The 21,225-nt window shown below is 36.1% G+C and overlaps 1 protein-coding gene across 3 annotated transcripts in view; it reads left to right on the top strand.

Moving 5' to 3' along the window:
• Positions 1-19,659, top strand: part of sds22 (protein phosphatase 1 regulatory subunit sds22) — a 277,991-nt gene extending 258,332 nt beyond the window's left edge. For all 3 annotated transcript variants that reach the window (XM_090408648.1, XM_090408649.1, XM_090408647.1), the window contains exon 10: positions 18,672-19,659. In XM_090408648.1, the coding sequence (XP_090264774.1) occupies positions 18,672-18,848 (177 nt within the window). In that variant the 3' untranslated portion in view covers positions 18,849-19,659. The remainder of the gene's footprint in view (positions 1-18,671) is intronic.
• The last annotated feature ends 1,566 nt before the right edge of the window (positions 19,660-21,225 follow it).

Here is a 21,225-nt window from a genome sequence, read left to right on the forward strand (position 1 = left end):
TAGGACATCTGTATTTGTCACATGAGATTTTCAGAGCTCTCCTATACCACCACATTTTAAAGGCCATTATCTGTTTTCTTACTCTTTTCTTGAATATTCAGGTCTCACTTCCATATATGAAAACTGGCCACACTAATGTGCTTATCATTCTTTTCTTTGTCTCAATACCCACAGAACTTCTGAACAGATCTTTATTTTTCCAGAAGGCATCTTTAGCTATGGCTGTTCTTATTTTTATTTCTTTATCTTGCTTTCCATCTGCAGTAAAGTAGGTGTCTAAATATTTGTATTCTGTTGTTGTATGTTAAATTTTCATATTGTTTATGACTATTTCTGGTTCGGATCTGTTTTCTTTTGAGATTTTCATAAATTTGATCTTTTTTGCATTTATATCTAATCCAAACTCTTTACCATCAGTTAGTAGCTTCAGTAATTTGATTAATTTGTTTCTGTTTTCTGCTGTTAGAATGATATCATCAGCTTATATAAGATTGTTGTATTTTATACTATTGATACTAATTCATATTTTTTGTTTTTCAATCTTTTTCATCACTGTCTCACTATAGATATTAAATAGATTTGGTGAAAGGATACAACCTTGTCTAACTCCTACTTTCATTTTCTGTTTGGTGTAAATCATTTTTATAATCTTAAGTACATGATCTTCTATGTCTAATTTATCTAATATATTGAACATTTTATTATATTTTACCCAGTCAAAGGCCGGGTAAAAGTACTGCCTCCTATTCCCCCCACAGGCAGCACTTCATGTAGCTTCTTCAGTGAGAGGGCGCAGCACCATGTCCTTCCAGTTCTCTCTCTCTCTCTGTTAGTGGCTTTTCTTTTTGTTTCTGCATAACCATGTGATCCTGTCCATGATCTTATATCTTCAGACCCTGATTAATTATTATAGGACTTATAATCCCAAGAATAAACAACTTCCCAATACCTGATTGGAATCTCTGGAAAGCATCATCATAAATTTCCTGATATGTACCACCAAGGGGTGTTCAGGTTACTATGACAGCACTACATGATTAAGTTTACATTATTATTAATCTCCTATCAACAGTTTTCCTCTAAATCAGTCTATTACTTGTCAGCATTCTAATGTTTTATGTAGCATTTCATTCTTCAAAAACACTTCTGAGTGAATCAATCCACCTAGACTTTGGTCTTCTGGATCTTTCTCCTGCCATCTTAGCATCAAACTCCTGTTTTGCTAACCTCTCTTCACCCATTCCATTTAAGTGGCGATACCACCTTAGATTAGCTCTGCCAACAGATTCTTGAATGCGAATAATGTCAAATTCCTTTTTAATGTGATTTTGACATTGGTGCCATTTGTTCACTTCCCTAATTTTTCTAAGAACCCTCATATATAAGGATAAGGAAGTCATTTTGCCTCTTTATACCACACCTGGATTATTGTGCACAGATTTGGTCTCCCCGGTTCAATGGGGATAAAGAAGCTGTGGAGAGGGTGCAAAGAAGAGTTACAAAGATTATATCTGGATTATGGGATTTAGATTATGAGGACAGATTGCGAGTATGTGGATTTTAGATTGGTTAACAGGAGAAAGAGGGGTGGTATGATAGAGGTCTATAAACTTTTGAATGGCTGTTATAGGATATCAACTGATGAAATTTTTCGTTATATGGAAGGTGGGGAGAGAACACGGGGGCATCCATGAAAGCTAAATTTATTTGCAGTCCAGAAAGGGGTAAGAGCTAGGTTTTTCTCCCAGAGAGCAGTGAGTGAATGGAATAATTTGCCCTTAGGGATAGTGAGTGCATCTAGTGTGAATAAATTTAAGGAAAGGTATGATAGTTGGTTTGTGTTATTTATAGCCTCTCTCTTGACGAGTCCTTGACTCTCTGGAGGTCTCAGATAATAATAATAATAATAATAATAATAATAATAATAAATCTGTGGTCTCTATTCTTTGATCAAGTGCTTTATTTCTAACCCAACTCTCAGATCCATAACTTAAAACTGGTTTAAACACCATCTTTTATACTGCTAGTTTGGTGTTTTGGCTAATTTTTCTCTTATTCTGTATAAATTTATTCAGCTGGCAAATCATACCAGCTTTGCTTATTCTGTTGTCTATTTCCAGATTTAACCTGCCATCTTCACTAAAAACTATGCCTAAATAGTTGAAATATTTTACTTGTTCTATGGGATCTCCATTCAGATTACAGCTGAATTTTTGTATGCTCCTGCCTATTTTCATAGTTTTGGTCTTTTTATTGCTCATTTTCATGCTAAATTTGTTACAGCTGTTATTCAATTTAGTTAGGGAATCCTGGACACTTGCACAACATGTATTTAGGAGTACATCATCATCTGCAAAAAGCAGAGATCTAAGTTTGACATTTCCAATACTAACTGCTGACTGACAGCTTATTATAGACTGTGCATTTCTCTATATAATGTTCCATTCACCCCATATAATTGTAGTGTTTTGAAAAGCTTTTCTCTGAGCACCTTGTATGCCTTTTCCAGTTCTACAAACTGAAGTACAGATCCTTGTCATATTACCACAATTTCTCAACTATTTTTCTTAAAGTGAAAATCTGATCTTGATTACATCTATTTGGCCTAAATTCAGCTTGTTCTTTTCCAAGTTTCTCTTTGATAATCTTTCTGAACCTTTTTTCAAGTGTGCTTGTATAAATCTTACCTGGAACAAACAGTGTTTCAGAATAATTACTCCAGCCATCTAGTATATCCTTATCTTCAGTTTTTTATGTCACCTTTATCATCTTTGATTCCTTTTACAGTACTCTTTCTGCCATTTCTAAGCTTCTTCAGTAGTCTCCAGAACATTTTGCCACCTTCGTGATATTTATTTTCTGTTTTTTAAAGGTACCTGTGTCATGACTATAAACAGTAAATTACACGATAACCACAGTAATTAATTATAATGAAATGAAAGTACAGATATTTTGTGCTGAAAATAACAGTACATCATCAGCACGTAGAAACAAGCAAATCAAAGAAATGGGAATACAGGTTCATACAACAGATGGCTTACCAATTAGAAACTGTTACCGTATGCTAGAAATTAATATTAATAAGTAATATTAAAAACTATTTTTGATGGTTACATAAAATAAGAATGTCCCAAACTTTTAGGAGAGAGAGAGAGAGAGAGAGAGAGAATCATTCCGATTCAGATTTGGCCAATGTAAAACAGCTTCGCAACTTTCTTTGATAAGCCGTTCATATTTAATCCTGCTTCTATGGACTAGACGAGCTTCATCCCACTGGATACTGTGTTGGAACGATTGTCTCCCTTTCCCAAAAGTTTGGGAGATTCTTATTTTATGTAACCATCAAAAATAGCTTATAATAATATTATTTATTAATATTAATTTCTAGCACGCGGCAAAAGTTTTTAATCGGTAAACCACCGACTGCTGTATGTACCTTGTATTCCTATTTCTTTGATTTGTTTGTTTCTATGCACTGATGATGTACTGTTATTTTCAGCATGAAATATCTGTACTTTCATTTCATTATAGTTAATTACTGTGGTTATCATGTAATTTATTGTTTGTTCATTTATTTTCTATATTCTTACCAAAGTCTTCCCATGATTTTGTTTAGCTACTTTTACACTTTTTCTCTGAAAAGCAAACTGACCAAAATTCGCTGAATTCAATGAAAATATCATCCAAAATATCATCATAATGCCTACAGTTGATAATTTATGAAAGATTCACTAAACTACTCATAGAGTCCCCTCCATGTGGGGCACCTGTTCGTGGTGGAGGGGACCTCCCAGTGATGGTACTGGCCCTTTTCATTCTTCCTCTTTTTCTTTGCTCTACTTCTCCTGAGTCTTTTTCACTATCCTTTTTCCAGACCATCATCACTGGGATCCAACGCAGTGTTTGCCGTGCAGTGCAACCCATGGACAACCGGAAAGGGGGATCGTGGTTGTCTTGCACTACTTTGACCCCTGCTTCGGCAAGACAGACGGTCCTGGATGGTCCACCCAGGATCATTCGGCTAGTGGGCTTGCCTGCAAGGGTCAAAGGTGTTGCAGTAAGTCTCTCACCCCATGGTTCAGGATGTTAGACCTGCTGCAGTGCTGGTATAGCGTCCAGGGTAGCCCCAGCGTTCCACTCCTGAGCACAGTCTTTGCTTGCCAGGTAGTGGGCATCCATGTGTGGCTCCGTGGTGGGTGGAGAGCTCTGGTGCTGAACTAAAAACTCTTTAAATATGAATCCTTCATCCTCAGATGTTTCAGTGACCCTAATAAAGTCCCAACCAAGTACTAATACTATAGACACAGCATATGGAAACAGAAGCAAGAAACAAAAGATATCGGATACTAACATAAATGTATCAATCTTTTTAATCATTCATGCAACAGGTAAAAAACCAATTGGGAAAATGTCACCCTTCTTTGTCCAAAAAGATTTAGACGGACTGGCAGGACCTCCCAAAACTGTCAAGAAATTGCGGTCTGGTGATATCCTCGTGGAAACAATGTGTAAACAACATTCCGAGAAACTATTGAGAACAACGACAATGGGCGGAATACAAATTGCAGTAACACCTCACAGAACACTCAATTCCAGTAGAGGAGTGATATCAGAATGGGATCTCCTTGATGTTCCTGATGAGATATGTTCAGAGCTTAAAGATCAAGGAGTGACGGGTGTGAGGTGCATCCTGATACATAGGGCTGGTCGCCTGGTCTCAACCAAGAACATCATCCTTACTTCTGATACACCTAGGCCTCCGACATCTGTAAAAGCACAGGGTATCTCAGCTGTCCTGTTAGAATGTACATCCCTAACCTGCTGAGATGCTTTAAATGCCACAGATATAGACATGCCCAAACTGCCTCTCGTGGTTCTACTACCTGTGTCCGATGTGGTAGTAAAGAACATGATAATAAATCTTGCTGTGAAAAAAAAGCTAAATGTGTCAACTGTCAGGAAGATCATCCAGCTTACTCTCGTGCATGTCAGAAATGGAAAGATGAACAAGAGATACAAAAAATTAAAACAGAACAAAACATAACATATCAGGATGCAAAAAGAAAGGTGGCCACCATTACATCTGTTCTACGATCCTCTTATGCTGAAAAAGTAACAATTAAAAAAGTGCCAGCAGGAACTCAAACATGTATGTCTATTCCACCATTTGATAATTTCACCTTACCTGAACTTTATGATTGCAAGTGCTTCTCCGTTGAGCATATTAATCACAAGACCTATGGCCTTACTCCAGAGACAACTTCAAAAATGGCGCCTTTCGATGAAAACTCACCTGTCAAAAAAATTGTGGTGGAGACATTAGTCAAAGATAAAACACCAGACACTCACACAGAACAAATGGATACCTCGGTACCCACTGAAAGCAAACTAAACATATCAACTGACCCTAACACATTTGATGTTTTGAACACTCTTCCAGAGGAAGAGATGGACACTTGCAGTCTATACCTTCCTAAAACTGTGGATAAATATATATCTGACAAAGGTAAACCCTCAACCTCCCGAAAACCAGACAAGTCAATAAAATCAAGACAATGAGGAAAATTTTTACAATGGAACTACTGTGGGATTCGCCAGAATATTGACGATATCAAGATGTTGCAGAAACACAAACTTTTCTGTTTCTGTCTTGTTTGAAACGTACTTAAGACCCCAATGAGAACCGTACCTTCAGGAATTTCACTGTTGTATGTAAGGACAGAACTGGAGGTGGTCCTGCTCGTGGAGGAGTAGCTATCCTAGTAGGCAATCTTATTCCTTTCCATCAGGTCCAACTTAATACTTCTCTGGAAGTAGTAGTGATTCGCTTCTCTGTGGGATTTCTTGTTACAGTATGTTCAATTTATTTACCACCAAATGCTGAGTTAAATGAAATTGATCTTGATAACCTTATCTCGCAACTGCCTGAACCCATACTTTTGATGGGTGACTTTAATTGTCACAATACTCTATGGGGTAGTGCCAACACTAATAGACAAGGTCGAATCATTGAAAGAATTCTTCATAATAACAACCTCTCTTTTAAATAATAAACTCAATACTTTCTTCCATATGCCTACCCTATCATATTCTGCAATTGATCTTACAATCTGCTCCCCTTCCGTTCTTCCACTACTCGCTTGGTACGTTGAAGAGAACATATATGGAAGTGTTCACTTTCCTGTTCTCTGCACAATATCTTCACAGGAACCATGTTCACCCACATGGATACCTATATGGAAAATTGACCAGGCTGACTGGAACACTTTCTCTCATCTTCCAAAATTTAATGCTGATGCCATCAGTCAAACGCCTATCAATGAAGCGGTAAAATATATAACAGAATGCATTGTCCAGGCGGCAACAGCCTCCATCCCAAAAACATCATCTCGGTTTCCAATCTATCCAAAGCCTTAGGGGATCCCACAATGTCAGACAGCCAAAAAAGATCAACACATAGCTTGGGGCATATTTCGTAGATACCCTACCACATCAAACTTAATATGTAAGGCGTCAGAGTCAAAAACAATAATGGATCCAATTTACTACATCAATTAATCAAATGACTAGTCCAAAAATTGTATGGGATAAAATCCGAAAAATGAAATGCAGATATAGAACACATTGTTTGTCTACCTTAGGCCATAATGGAAGTGTTATTGCTGATCCCAGAGCTATTGCATATACTTTGGGAGAAACTTTTGCTGGAATCTCAGCAACAGCTTCATATTCTCCTGAATTTTTAACACTGAAAGAGCAGCAAGAGAAACAAGGGCTTAATTTTTCTACCAACATTCTTCAGCCACATAATCAGCCATTTGTTAAGTAAGAACTAAAAAGAGCTCTCCTACAATCTCACCCTAGTGCAGTAGGACCTGATGACATCCATTATGAAATGATAAAACATCTACCATCATCCTCTATGGATCATCTTCTCTTATTATACAATAGAATACTTGCAGAGGAAGAGTTTCCAAATTCTTGGCATAAGTCAATTGTCATTGCTATCTCAAAACCAGGAAAAGATCCAACACAAGCAAATAATTACCGACCCATTGCTCTGACAGCTGTCTTTGTAAGATACTAGAGAAAATGGTTAATGCCAGACTTCTCTGGTATTTAGAAAGCAACAATCTTCTCTCCACTACACAAAGTTGTTTCCATAGACATCGATCAACTTTAGATCATTTGGTTCGTTTAGAAACTTGTATAAGATATGCATTTCTGAAGCAAGAACATCTTGTCTCAGTTTTTTTTTTTTACATGGAAATTGCTTATGGCACAGCCTGGAGATATGGCATATTAAAAGACCTCTATAATCTAGATCTCAAAGGACACCTCCCTATATTTATTAAAAACTTTCTGTCCAGGCGAACTTTCCAAGTCAGAGTGGGAAATACGCTATCTTGACCATATCATCAGGAACAGGGTGTTCCCCAAGGCTCTGTCTTAAGTGTGACCCTTTTTGTTATTAAAATTAACTCAATCATCCAACAGTTTCCTCCCACTGTGAACAATGCTCTATATGGTATTGACTTCACAATTTACTGTCACTCACATAACATGAGGGTAATTGAAAGACAACTTCAGCAAGCAATTGATCATGTCTCTCTGTGGGCTCTTACTAATGGATTTAGGTTTTCAACAGAAAAAAGTGTCTGTGTACACTTTTGTCAAAAACGCACTCATCACCCAGATCCTGAACTAAGAATTGGACATACTGTTATTCCAGTAGCTACAGAAACCAAGTTCTTGGGACTCATCTTTCACAGAAAACTTACATTTCTAGCACACATTCATCAACTAAGAAAAAAGTGCAAAAGAACTTTGAACCTCCTTCACACTCTACTGAGTGGGGTGCTGATCGAGCTTCATTGCTCCATCTTTATCATGCACTTATACATTCAAAGCTGGATTATGAGTTCCCAAGTCTATGGTTCTGCAAGACAGAGTAACCTACGATGATTGGATTCCATCCATCATCAGGGTATATGGATAGCTACTGGTGCCTTTCGCACATCACCCACTCAAAGTCTATGTTGAAGCAAATGAACCAGCTCTATCACTTCGATGGAAACAGTTATCTCTTAATTACTCCCTAAAAATAAAATCTCACCCAGCTCACCCTACATGGAACAGTATCTTCTCTCTGCATTGGGAAGCTCAATATCACACACATCAAACTGCTATACATCCTTTTGGTATGCATGTTAATGAAACTGTGCAAGGTGTTAGTATAAATGTTGACAACATTAGCTATACTAAACATAAACAGCATTCCTCCATGGCAGGTTTGCACACCATCCTGCAACCTTTCACTTTGTCAGCTACAGAAATCTTATACCCCCATCATCCATTTACTGCAATTGTTTAATGCACACATAGCAGCACATGCTGATTTCTTACCCATCTATACTGGTGGTTCAAGAACTAATACCTCTGTTGGCTATGCTGCTGTGTTTCCTGACATTATTATTTGAAATCAGATCCCACCAGACTGCAGTGATTATACAGCAGAGTTACATGCCATTCAGCTTGCACTTGTGCATATGAAAGAAAACTGCTTCCAAAAGTGTATAATTTATACAGATTCATTGAGCTCTTTACAGGCTATCTTCTCTCCTCTCGTATGTATAATCCACATCCAGTACTTTATGAGGTGCTACACCTGCTTCACAAAATGAAAATCCTTAATTTTGATGTTTAGTTCTTCTGGATTCTCAGCCACATCGGAATTAAAGGAAATGAGGCTACAGATGCAGCTGCTAAATCAACTCATACCTTCTCCACATACTGTTTGACAGTTCCATATACAGACTACAGACAGCTAATAAGATCAAAGCTAATTGCTCAGTGGAAGTCAACATGGCAAGAAGCATTAACAAACAGACTATATAACATTAAACCTGAAATTAAACACTGGCATTCTAGTCATAGTACAAAGAGAAGGGAGGAGGTTGTTCTAGCTAGGCTCTGCATAGGTCACAGTCACCTTACACATTCTCATTTACTGAGAGCTGATGACCCTCCCATATGTGAAAAATATAACACACATCTCACTATTCATCATATTCTGGTAGATTGTCAAAAATTTACATGAGAAAGGAATGAAACTTTCCCCTATCTAACCAAGCCATATACACTCAGGGAAATGCTACAGACTCGAGTAAATTGCATGACGTTTTTAATTTTTTAGAAAGAATTAATTTGTACAAATGCATTTGATTATAAATTTGTTTATATGTAAATACTGTTTTGCTTAACTTAACTTTTATACATACATATTATTCATTAGGTTAAATCTGACCAGTTATGTATTACCGTAGGCCTTGATCTTATATATTTGTATCACCCTGCTGTAATTTTGTTAATATGTAAATACCATAATGCTAAACTTAAATGTTATGTATATATGCTGTATAATAATTCCTTTCTGACTCTTTAAGTATTAGTATAATAATGTTTGTTGTAATCCTACTATATGTAGATACTGCTTTCCTTCACTTATTTTGTATATACATATGTTAACCTGTACTGTTATCTATTTATGTACTGCTGAAACCTCTGCAGTAATTTTGTTTATATGTAGATACTGCATTGCTTAACATAAAATTTTGTGTATGCATTTTATTTACTACTTTATTTTTAGACTAATCATATAGTGCTGTAGGACACCTTGTCTATTTTTGTACCTTCTAGTAATTCTGTTTACATGTATTGCTAAATTCAGTTTATACTACGTTTCTTTCTTTGAGTGCCATCTCCTATCGGAGGTCGGCGACCACCTTGGCAAATTTTGAGCGATTCTCAGCTATTCTGAGCAGTCTCTCAGAGTTCATACCAGTCCACTGTCTGATATCTGCCAGCCAAGATTTTCTTCGTCTTCCTTGTCCTCTTCTTCCATTTATCTTCCCTTTTATTATCAATTGAAGTATCTTATATTTTTCATTACAAAGTAGGTGACCAAGATATGCAGTTTTCCTTCTTTTTATGGTATCTAAAAGTTCACGTGATTTCCCCATTTGTTTCAGTACTTCCTGATTGGACGTTTTTGCTGTCCATGAGATTTTTAACATTCGTCTGTATAACCACATCTCAAAGGCTTCAAGTCTTTTTATTGATATTGTCTTCAAGGTCCAAGTTTCTGCACCGTACAGCAGTACAGACCATACATAGCATTTAACCATGCGTGCTCTAAGTTTAAACTGCGGTTACACAGTGTAGATTTCATCAAGAGAACATTTTTTCTTGCCATTTCAATTCTAACTTTTATTTCCATTTCTGGATTGCAATCTTCATTTAACCAGCATCCGAGATATTTAAACTTTGCCACTCTTTCCATTTGTTTCCTATTTAAAGAAAGTGCTAAATTAAGAATTGGTTTCTTACTTATGACCATGAATTTAGTTTTGGTGATATTTATTTTTAATCCCATTTTTTCACTCTCTGCATTTATTAGTTCCAAAAGATTTTGAAGATCCTGAATATTGTCAGCTAGAAGAGCTGTATCATCGGCATATCGGATGTTACTGATGATTTCACCATTTACACTAATCCCTTCCTTTCTTCCTTCCAAGACTTTTTGAAATATGGCTTCTGAGTAGATGTTAAAAAGAAGAGGTGACAGCACACATCCTTGCCTTACTCCTCGTTTGATGTTAATGGAGTCTGTAATAATGTCATCAACTTGAGCAGATGCCTTTTGGTTCCAATATAAGTTTTCAATGATCCTAATGTCTTTACCATCTAATCCAATTCTTTTTAATAGTACAATCATTTTAGCATGTTGGACTTTGTCAAATGCTTTCTCGAAGTCGATGAAGCAAATGTATATCACTTTGTTTTGGTCAATACATTTTTGAAATAAGATCTGAGAACAGAAAAGGGCCTCTCTTGTTCCCAAGCCATTTCTAAAGCCGAATTGGGTATCACTGATGGTGTCTTCACATTTTCTGTATATTCTTTTTTGAATTATTTTCAGAAACATTTTGGGAACGTGACTCATTAGGCTGATCATTCTATAGTCATTACAAGTTTTCGTATTTACTTTTTTAGGTAGCATGATGAAGGTCAACTGTAACCAGTCTTGAGGGATTAGGCCTGTATCGTAGATCTTATTAAATAGCTTTACTAATATGTTAATGTTGTCACCTTCTAACAACTTTACTATTTCTGCCGGTATTCTATCCTAGGGCTTTACCATTTTTAGCTGAGTTCAATGCACATTCTACCTCTGATTTTAGAATGCATGGACCTTCCATATGTTCATAAGTATTTTCTGGGTTCTGTCTGTCATCAGTAAAGAGTTCTTATATATATATCACCCATTCATGTATTTTGTCATCCTTTTTGGATATAATTTCTCCCTTTTTGTTTCGAAAGATACAGAATTGTTTTTTCTTATATATACCTGAGGTCTCTTTCATCTTTTTGTGTAGATTAAAATTGTCATGTTTTTCCTGTAGAATTTCTATTTCTTTACATTTTTCATTCATCCAGATTTCTTTTGCTTTTTTGATCTTGTGTTTAATAATTTTCTGAACCTCTGTATATTTTGTTGGATTATGATTTTTATATGATCTGCGTTGATCCATGAGAGAAAGAATTTCATCAGTCATCCAATCTTTCTTTTTTACTGCTCTATTAGGACATAAGGTATTGGTACATTTCTCTATGAAGACAGATTTTAATTTGTCCCACGATTCATCAACCCTCATGATGTCATCATTCTTGATTCAGATCTTGACTCAATTTGCTTCTTATCTCTGTGTTTTTTAATTTTCCCAAATCAAACCTTTTTTGTTGATGTTTCTTAAGCATAGCTTTCAGTCTAAGTTGTAACTCTGCCACCAGTAGGTTATGATCAGAAGCAATATCTGCACTAGGATAGGTTTTTGTACTCTTTATAGAACTTCGAAATCGTTGATTAATTAGTAAGTAATCAATTTGGTTTCTGACTATATTCCCATTATTATCCTGTGGTGATCGCCAAGTATACAATCTTCGAGGTGGTAGCTTAAACCATGTGTTTGTGATTATTAGCTCCTCTTCCTGGCAGAATTGAAAAAGACGGTCACCTCTCTCATTTCTTGTGCCCAGTCCATGTTCGCCAACTACATCTCCACTTCTACCTTTCCCAACTTTGGCATTGAAATCACCCATGACTATGTTAATATCATGCTTTTTTGTATTTTTCATTAGTTCTTTTAATTGATCATAAAATTCTTCAATCTCGGTATCACTCTTGTCAGCAGTAGGGGCATAGACTTGTATAAGATTAACATCTAGTGGTTGTCCTTTCAGTTTTAATAACATCATCCTATCTGAGTAAGGGATGAAGCTCAGCAGTGACTTATTGATCTCTTTGTTTATTATTATTCCAACTCCGTTTTCACAACTTCCAGAGTTGATACATTGTCATGTCATTGACTTGAGTTTTGCCTGATCCTGGCCACCTAACTTCACTCATTCCTAAAATTCCAATTTCAAGTCTTTTCATTTCTTGGATAGCATTTCTTAGCTTACCTGCTTCATACAAGGTTCTGACATTCCAGGTTCCTAGTTTTACTGAGCACACCATGTTGAACCCGGGGATTCTTCGCACCCCTGTCCCATTTAAGGGACGCCGGTAACTCGGGGACATTTGTGTAGATTTGCTCGCCATGGTGGTTAGTCTGGAGAGAGAATAGAGCAGTAGTTTCTCCATTTGCTTTCTGCTCTGCAGTATTACAGACGTACACAATAAACTGTATTGTCATCATAAGACTTCAACCTTGTGTCAGTACTGACAAAGCTGCTTCCCTTTGCCAGAGGATTGAATCCTTTATTTTTCCTTGTAACCCTAGGTAGGGGCCCTAACCGGGTACTGACAGCCGGAGCCAGCTGAGCCCAGGTTGTTTATAGAGGTCTGCTCCTCTGAAGATTCTTCCGCACATTTCACTGTTGGGATACAAATCCTCTTCCACTGATTTGTCCGTTGTTCTTCACAGAGGTCCGTTAGCATCCTTGTAGGGAGTGTACCCTACGGAAGGTCCCAGGGAGCACGACGTGGACTTGCCTCACTCCCCTATACTACATTGCTAAATTTAATTTTCATCCATGCATATTATATAATAATCCCTTTTTGCCTATTTTTGTACTGCTATAAAAGCATTATTATAATTTTACATATATGTAGATACTGCATTCCTTAGCTTAGTGTTTTGTATTTTGTGTATTAACTTATATTGTTAACTATTTTTGCACTACTGTAATAACCTCTGACCTTGTGTGTGTCGCTGTGCCCTCGGCAGAGTTCTGTTTATCTATAGATGCTGCTTTGTGGAACTAGATTCTTGTACAGACACATTGTTTACAATTTTCTGTAAATGCTAATGTTGTAACTTTTAGTATGGCACATTATAACCTTTGTAGTTTTTGTGCAAATTAAACCATAAACCAACCAACTACTCATAGAATCTGACATAAAGACACATCCCCAGGGAATTTAGAAAGACCTATGCACTGTGCTGGTAGCTGAAAGTACTTTTGGCAGAATATGTATAACAGAGCCATCCAGACACTGATTCTTCCTTCTTAACATCCTTGAATAATAGTTGAATAGCTCACTACCATGAAGAAATGAATAACCTCAACTTAATAAAGTCACCAGCATCCCAAACAGAACTAAAGGAAAAGTAATGAGGAGGCTGGGTTTAGACCTGGCAGAAGCTACTGTGACCAGGTCACATTCCTATAGAAGCTGCATACCAAAAGAGTTTTGAAAACAGATACTGCCTTCATAGACTTATAACATCAGCTTATAACACTGAATGGAAGAAAGGCTTACCATATAAAAAATAATAATAAACTGCCAAAACACTCTAAAACTATCAGAACAAATGCTCTTCAATAGAAAAATAAAGGTTCATCTGAATTTGCAAAAAAAAGCAGAACATTTATCATATAGGATGGACTTCCACAAGCATCCATCTTTGCTTCAGCTCTGTTCAACCTTTACCCAAGTGACATCTTCCCAACATCTGGTTAAAAGTTTATGTTGACAACATAGGAATTGTCACTAAACCCAAAGCCTTGAGAAAACACTGAGCAAAGATCTCAGCTTACTACAAAACTACTTTGAAATCTGGGGATTATCCATTAACCCCAGCAAAATGGTTGTTTCAGCTTTCAATTTAAATAACCACTAATTTTAATTTAATATACCTAAACTGTACATTTGACGTTTCGACCTTTATATCAAGGTCATCTTCTGGAGCATATGCACTATATACAGAGAACAAGCTACACCACAATCTGTCTGGTTTGTTAAAGTTCCTGGCCAACCGTTACAACAATTGCTGGCCTAACCTCTAGTAAAAAAAATAGAATATACATCAACGCTAGAGTCCTATTATTAATATCTGTTGGTTGTAGAATTACATTGGGCACAACAACAAGTCTATGTGTGTGTGTGTGTATATATTCACATAGACGTATTGGCGCACTCGCGACAGCGCGTAGTATACGTTTGTTTGGAACTCAAGCTCACTTTTTGTTTTCAAACATGCTGCTGTCTTTTTTGTACTTGTTCTGTTATTACAATTTTACATCTCTCTAATTCTTTATATATTTCTTTGATTATGATACCTGAAGATGTTGATCTATTCAACGAAACTAGTAAACTAGTATCGTTTCAAATATACCATGTCATCTTTTTTCTCTTGGTATCAGTCATTAAAGCTTTTTCATATATATATACACACACACATATATTTACAATATGATTATACATGTACATTCTAACCAGTTGGTATGGAAAGGTTTCTAATACTAGCCAGAAGTGGCTAGAGTCCTGACTTATGCTGGATCTTATGTATTAGGTAGGCTGAATGTGTGCCATCCAGATTTTTGGAATGTTCATGCCACCATTTTTGTTGATATTTGGGTGGTTTATCAGAATTTCACAGGCTTCCTTAAATTTCCTTTCATACCAGATTTTTGTATATGGTGTAAAGAGCGGGTGCTTTTCCAGTCGATTTGGTGTTGAGCGCGTGATCTGAGAGGCCTGCTTCACCAATGTATGGTAAGTTACAGGTGCAGTGGATGCAATAAACTCTAGGATGTGCCAATGGGAGGAGAGGGTCCTTAGAGGAGTTGAATATGTTTTTAAGTTTAGTAGGTGGCTTAAAGGTGGCATTGAAGTTATAATGGTGTAGGATTCTGTTGATTTTTTCCAATAACCCTTTAATGTGTGGGATGGCTATGGTTTTACTGTAATCTAGATTCTTTTTTGTTGATGTTTTATGGAGTATTTTATTGATGTTTTTTTTTTTTTTTTGTTATAGCCATTATTTATGAATGTGTCGCTGGTGATTTTTAATTCTTGCTTCAGGGCTTGCTGGTTAGAGCAAGTTATTGTGGCCCTGTTTTTAAGGGTGCTAATGACTCCATATTTTTGTGATGGGTGGTGGTATGAATTAGCATGTATGTATTGACCCATGTGTGTTGGTTTTCGGTAGACCGTGAAGGATAGACTGCCTGAGGGAAGATGTGTGTCTAGGAACAGGAGCGAGTTCTGATTTTCAGTTTCGATGATAAATTGTATGCGTTCAAGTTGTTTGTTGAGGTGGTAAACGAATGTGTTTAGCATTTGTCCCCCATGCAGCCAGATAGCGAACACATCGTCAACGTATCTAAGCCATATTGTAGGTTTTAGAGTGGCAGTATCAAGAGCCCTTTGCTCAAAAGTTTCCATGTAAAAGTTAGCGATTGGGGGGGGGGGGGTATTTATCAGAATTTCGCAGGCTTCTTTTACTTTTACATGGAAGCTTTTGAGCAAAGGGCTCTTGATTCTGCCACTCTAAAACCTACAATATGGCTTAGATACATTGACGGTGTGTTCGCTATCTGGCCGCATGGGCGACAAATGCTAAACACATTCCTTAGCCACCTGAACAAACAACATGAACGCATACAATTTACCATCGAAATTGAAAATCAGAACTCACTCCTGTTCCTAGACACATTAGTCACACATCTTCCTTCAGGCAGTCTATCCTTCACGGTCTACCGAAAACCAACACACATGGGTCAGTACATACATGCTAATTCATACCACCACCCATCACAAAAATATGGAGTCATTAACACCCTTAAAAACAGGGCCATAACAATTTGCTCTAACCAGCAAGAACTAAAAATCATCAGCGACACATTCATAAATAATGGCTATAACAAAAATACTATCAGTAAAATACTCCATAAAACATCAACAAAAAAGAATCTAGATTACAGTAAACCATAGCCATCCCATACATTGAAGGGTTATTGGAAAAAATCAACAGAATCCTACATCGTTATAACCTCAATGCCACCTACTAAACTTAAAAACATATTCAACTCCTCTAAGGACCCTCTCCTCCCATTGGCACATCCTGGAGTTGATTGCATCCACTGCACCTGTAACTTACCATACATTGGTGAACAGGACGTACAATCCCTATATGTAAGAAAGAACACATAAGACACATTAAATATAACCATTACGGTGAAGCAGGCCTCTCAGATCACGCGCTCAACACCAAACTGGAAAAGCACCCGTTTTTTACACCATACAAAAACCTGGTACGAAAGGAAATTTAAGGAAGCCTGCGAAATTCTGATAAGCCACCCAAATATCAACAACAATGGTGGCATGAACATTCCAAGAATCTGGATGGCACACATTCAGCCTACCTAATACATAAGATCCAGCATAAGTCAGGACTCTAGCCACTTCTGGCTAGTATTAGAAACCTTTCCATACCAACTGGTTAGAATGTACATGTATAATCATATTGTAAATGTGTGTGTGTGTGTGTGTGTGTGTGTGTGTGTGTGTGTGTGTGTGTGTGTGTGTGTGTGTGTGTGTGTGTGTGTGTGTGTGTGTGTGCACACACACACACACATAGACTTTTTGTTGTGCCCAATGTAATTCTATAACCAACAGATAATATTAATAATAGGACTCTAGCATTGATGTATATTCTTTCTTTTTTTTTTTTTTTTTTTTTTTTTTTCCACTAGAGGTCAGGCTAACAATTGTTGTAACGGTTGGTCAGTAACTTTAACAAACCAGATAGATTGTAGTGTAGCTTGTTCTCTGTATATATAGTGCATATGCTCCAGAAGATGACCTTGATATAAAGGTTGAAACGTCGAATGTAGAGTTTAGTTATATTAAACTAAAGTTTTACTCAAACACGGTAGTTGTCTCCATAATTTTAAAAGATGTACTCGGATCACCGTGCAAGCCTAAAAGAAAGGATAAATAACCACTAACTCTAGATGAAATTGATATAGCCCTCAAACTAACTAAAACCTCTATGAAAAGGTAAGGTAAAGCTCTGGCTTTTACCTTACCTTTTAATAGAAATGAAATAAATGAAAAATATATATATGAAAAATTTTAATAGAAATAGAAATAAATGAAAAATATACCTCTGTAACAGGACCCTAATTCATGAAAGCAACCCTTGCTACCTTGGTGTCACTTGATCGCAGCCTCACATACCGACAACATTTGGAAAAAACTAAGTTAAACATACCTGCCAGGAACATCATCTCATAAACAAACTGACAGCACAATTTGGGGTTATAATGCTTCGACTCTTAAAACAGCTGCCATGGCTCTTGTCTTCCCAGTGGCAGAGTACTGCTCACCAATTTGGAGCTGAAGTTGCCACATAACTCATCATCACAGCTCAACATAACATTGAGAACCATCTCTGGTTCTCTGAGGTCTACTTTGCTCCCATGGTTGCCTGTTCTTTTCCACATCCCTCCTCAATGCTTCAGCAAAGCTGCCATGGAAGAAATAAATAAAATCAAAATTCCCCACAAATGTATTAAATGGGTACAGTAACCATGCCTAGTCTTACATCTGTTTAGCTAGCTCCAGAGTTGTTCAGGTTGATTAAATACTGGAAGTTTGAAAGCTGGATCTGTGATTGGGCACTTGTTTGTAGTTCAATTTCAGAGTCTTTTCCACCAGTCCTGGGAGCCATCATCTGGTATTTCCAAGTAGCGAGCTGGAGATGGAAAGATCACAGTCACTCTTTTATGTGAATGTGGCACTGTGCATCATATCACTGACTCCCTACACACTCCTTTCCTGGAAGCCTCAACAACTTGTACATGCTCCCAAATAGTGTCATCGATTGATTAACTGAATTTTCTTCCAATTTTCATTATTTTGTAAGCTTTATAAGACAACACAGAGAAATCAGTATTGCATATACTTTTTGCAATTTTTTTTTTCTTTCATGAAGTTGGGAGGCTAGATCTGTCTATTCTTGCTTATTAGTTATAATAGATAGGATGATTTCCTTCTCACGATAAGTACATAATCACTTGGATTTCTTCATAGTACCTGCTGATTGTTACAAAATTCACAGCTCGTTTTCCTTAGTTTAAGATACCAGAACAGTTGATCTCGTTTAACTATGAATAGCTAGGTTTTCCGTTTGGAGTGAAAGTAATCATAATAGTGGCTTTCTCTTATGACTTGGTACTACTATTCCACAAGTGTTGCATCTCCATTTTGCATGTGCGTGTGTATGTTTATGTATACAGTAATTATTACCTATTCTGTAAAGTTAATTTTGATTATATACAGGTTTAATTTTTTTTTTCCCTCCCTCTCTCCACAGTTCAATGACAATGATATAAGTAATTGGGAAGATCTCGAGGTACTTAAGAATTTTGGGAATCTTTCTACTGTCTATTTGGAAGGGAATCCAGTTGCTAATGATTCTACATATAGATTAAAGTTAAAGATGATTGTTCCATGGATATGGCAAATTGATGCTACTATGTGCCAGAAATAGCAACATTAAACTTGGTGTTTAATTTTACATGAATGTAGAAAACTTGTAAAATGTAATGATAACCTCATTAAGAACTTTTTAATCATTTGTTCATTACTCATTTATCAGAAGATAATTTTCTGTTATGTCATATTAGTATAGATGATTGAAATGCAGGTCAATAAATTACTAATATATTTTTGTGATAAATAGTTCCATGTGTGGTACTGTTCATTCATTTTAATTAAACATTGCAGTACATATCTTAAAAGTAGTTGTCTGGTGTGTGTGCATGTGCATCCATGCATGTACAGGTTTTTGTGATATGGTATCTTACACGGATTTGCTTTGATATACCAAAGAATCCATGTTTAAAGTGGCACACAAATGTTCATATGTAGTAATATGTAGATTAAATTTAAATATATATAATCGTTTTCATAAATTTCATTTGAATTACTCTGGTTCTTTAAAATAAAAGTATATGTAGTTATCTGCAAAATGCTACTTGTATTTAAATTTATTCTGTGTGTTTTATATATGGCATGGTTATAGTATAATTTGCAAGTTTTATGTATTGGCATCATATCCTATAGGAGGATATGTTATATCCTCCTATAGGATATGATGCCAATACATAAAACCTCTTATCTGAACACTATAAGAGTTCAGATAAGAGGTGTGAAGTGACTTTCTTCCAGCAGGTCAAAAGTTGCACTAAAGAGTGTCTATCATGCTACAGGCCTTTGGGAATTTGTACACAACAAACTACTGCAGTTTTCCAATAATACATATGTACAGAAACCAAAATAAAAAGTTGCATTTCTTCTAAGTCTAACCATTTTTAATATTAAAGCATATCATAAAATTATTGAAATTTTATATTAAAATATAAATCAAACTTTGTTTTTTATAAAAACAATTGCTATTTAAGGAACATGATATTTTCTAAATTATTTTTGAATTTCATTATTTTATGATTTTTTACTTGTTTTTATTGTGCAAACAAGCAAAGAATTCTTTGTGCAGGTACTGATACTGTTGTGTTTAAATGTTATAAAACTGTTAATATTTATGTAACTGAAGTGCTTATTTAGATTATGAAAAATGCTACAGTATTGATGATACCCTTTGCTTGGAAACATTTGAGATTGAATCCTGTCTAGACACTTAAAAACACTAAGAATCTTTATAAAGCTTTTCAACTGAAGGTAAGTTTGCAGTCTTGTAGTTTTACATTCTGCAAACAAGTAAACCCTATGGAAGAACCACAATAATTTAACAGACATTGTGGGCCTTACAGCCTCAGTCATAATTCTAACTAACCTCTCCACCTCTAATCACAACGATCACTTTTTGCTAACATAAATATAAAAAAATATTGAACTGATTGTCATCCTTGTGGCTCCTAAGTGGTACATATCTACAGAAACTCCATTACCAGATCATAGTTTTGACCCATTGTCCTAAAAACCTCGTTTTTAGAAAAGAACACACATGTAAAAATTAAGATTTATTATTATATGAACACCTCCAGGAGTCAGGGACTCATAAAAGGAAGGCCTTTCATAGCCCATGAATGCCTAAATATCGTAACTTATGTTTTCAAGCATAAGATTCCTGTGATGATCCTTGAAGATTCACTGATAGGTTATTCCATTAGACTAAGTTTGAATATTCACATAAATCATAAAGTTCCAAATATTATCTTCTTTTATTATTATTATTCAAACCAAAAACTTTTTTTTTTCCCAGTAATATAAGATTTTATAATTAAAACATTTTAAGGTAGTATAAGCAAAAATAAAAAGACCACAGAACAAGGCCACAGACACCAGCAAATAAAGTACCTACAGCAAATGCAATGAACTATGGCATGCAGTTGCATAAGCAAAGAAGAAGCTTTTCTCTAATTCCTTGAGTTTTTTATGGTGGAGGTAACAGAAATTTTTCTCCTTTAGCTGAAGAATGCTTAACAGTCAGCACAACCCTAGTTGCAACTACCTCTGGCAATTCATTACACCCATTCATCAGTCCCCTCTTCCAACCAAAAATATAATCCTCATACCTTTTGTTAACCACTTGGATAAAACTTCCTGTGATGATCCTTGTTCTCTCTTAACCTGTATTTGTGAAGAACAAACTCAGTGTCTCCTGTATAAAAACCATTTAGCAACTTGTGTTTCCATCGTATTACTTCATTTCCACCTATCAAATAAACGTTTTGATCCACAAACCAACATTCTATCTTCAGAGGGAGCAATCTATAGACCCACTCAGTGTCTCCTGTATAAAAACCATTTAGCAACTTGTGTTTCCATCGTATTACTTCATTTCCACCTATCAAATAAACGTTTTGATCCACAAACCAACATTCTATCTTCAGAGGGAGCAATCT

This window comes from Typopeltis vanoorti, chromosome 18 (assembly GCF_054136105.1).
Source record: "Typopeltis vanoorti isolate ZY-2024b chromosome 18, IOZ_Tvanoo_1.0, whole genome shotgun sequence".
NCBI lineage: Eukaryota > Metazoa > Arthropoda > Arachnida > Uropygi > Thelyphonidae > Typopeltis > Typopeltis vanoorti.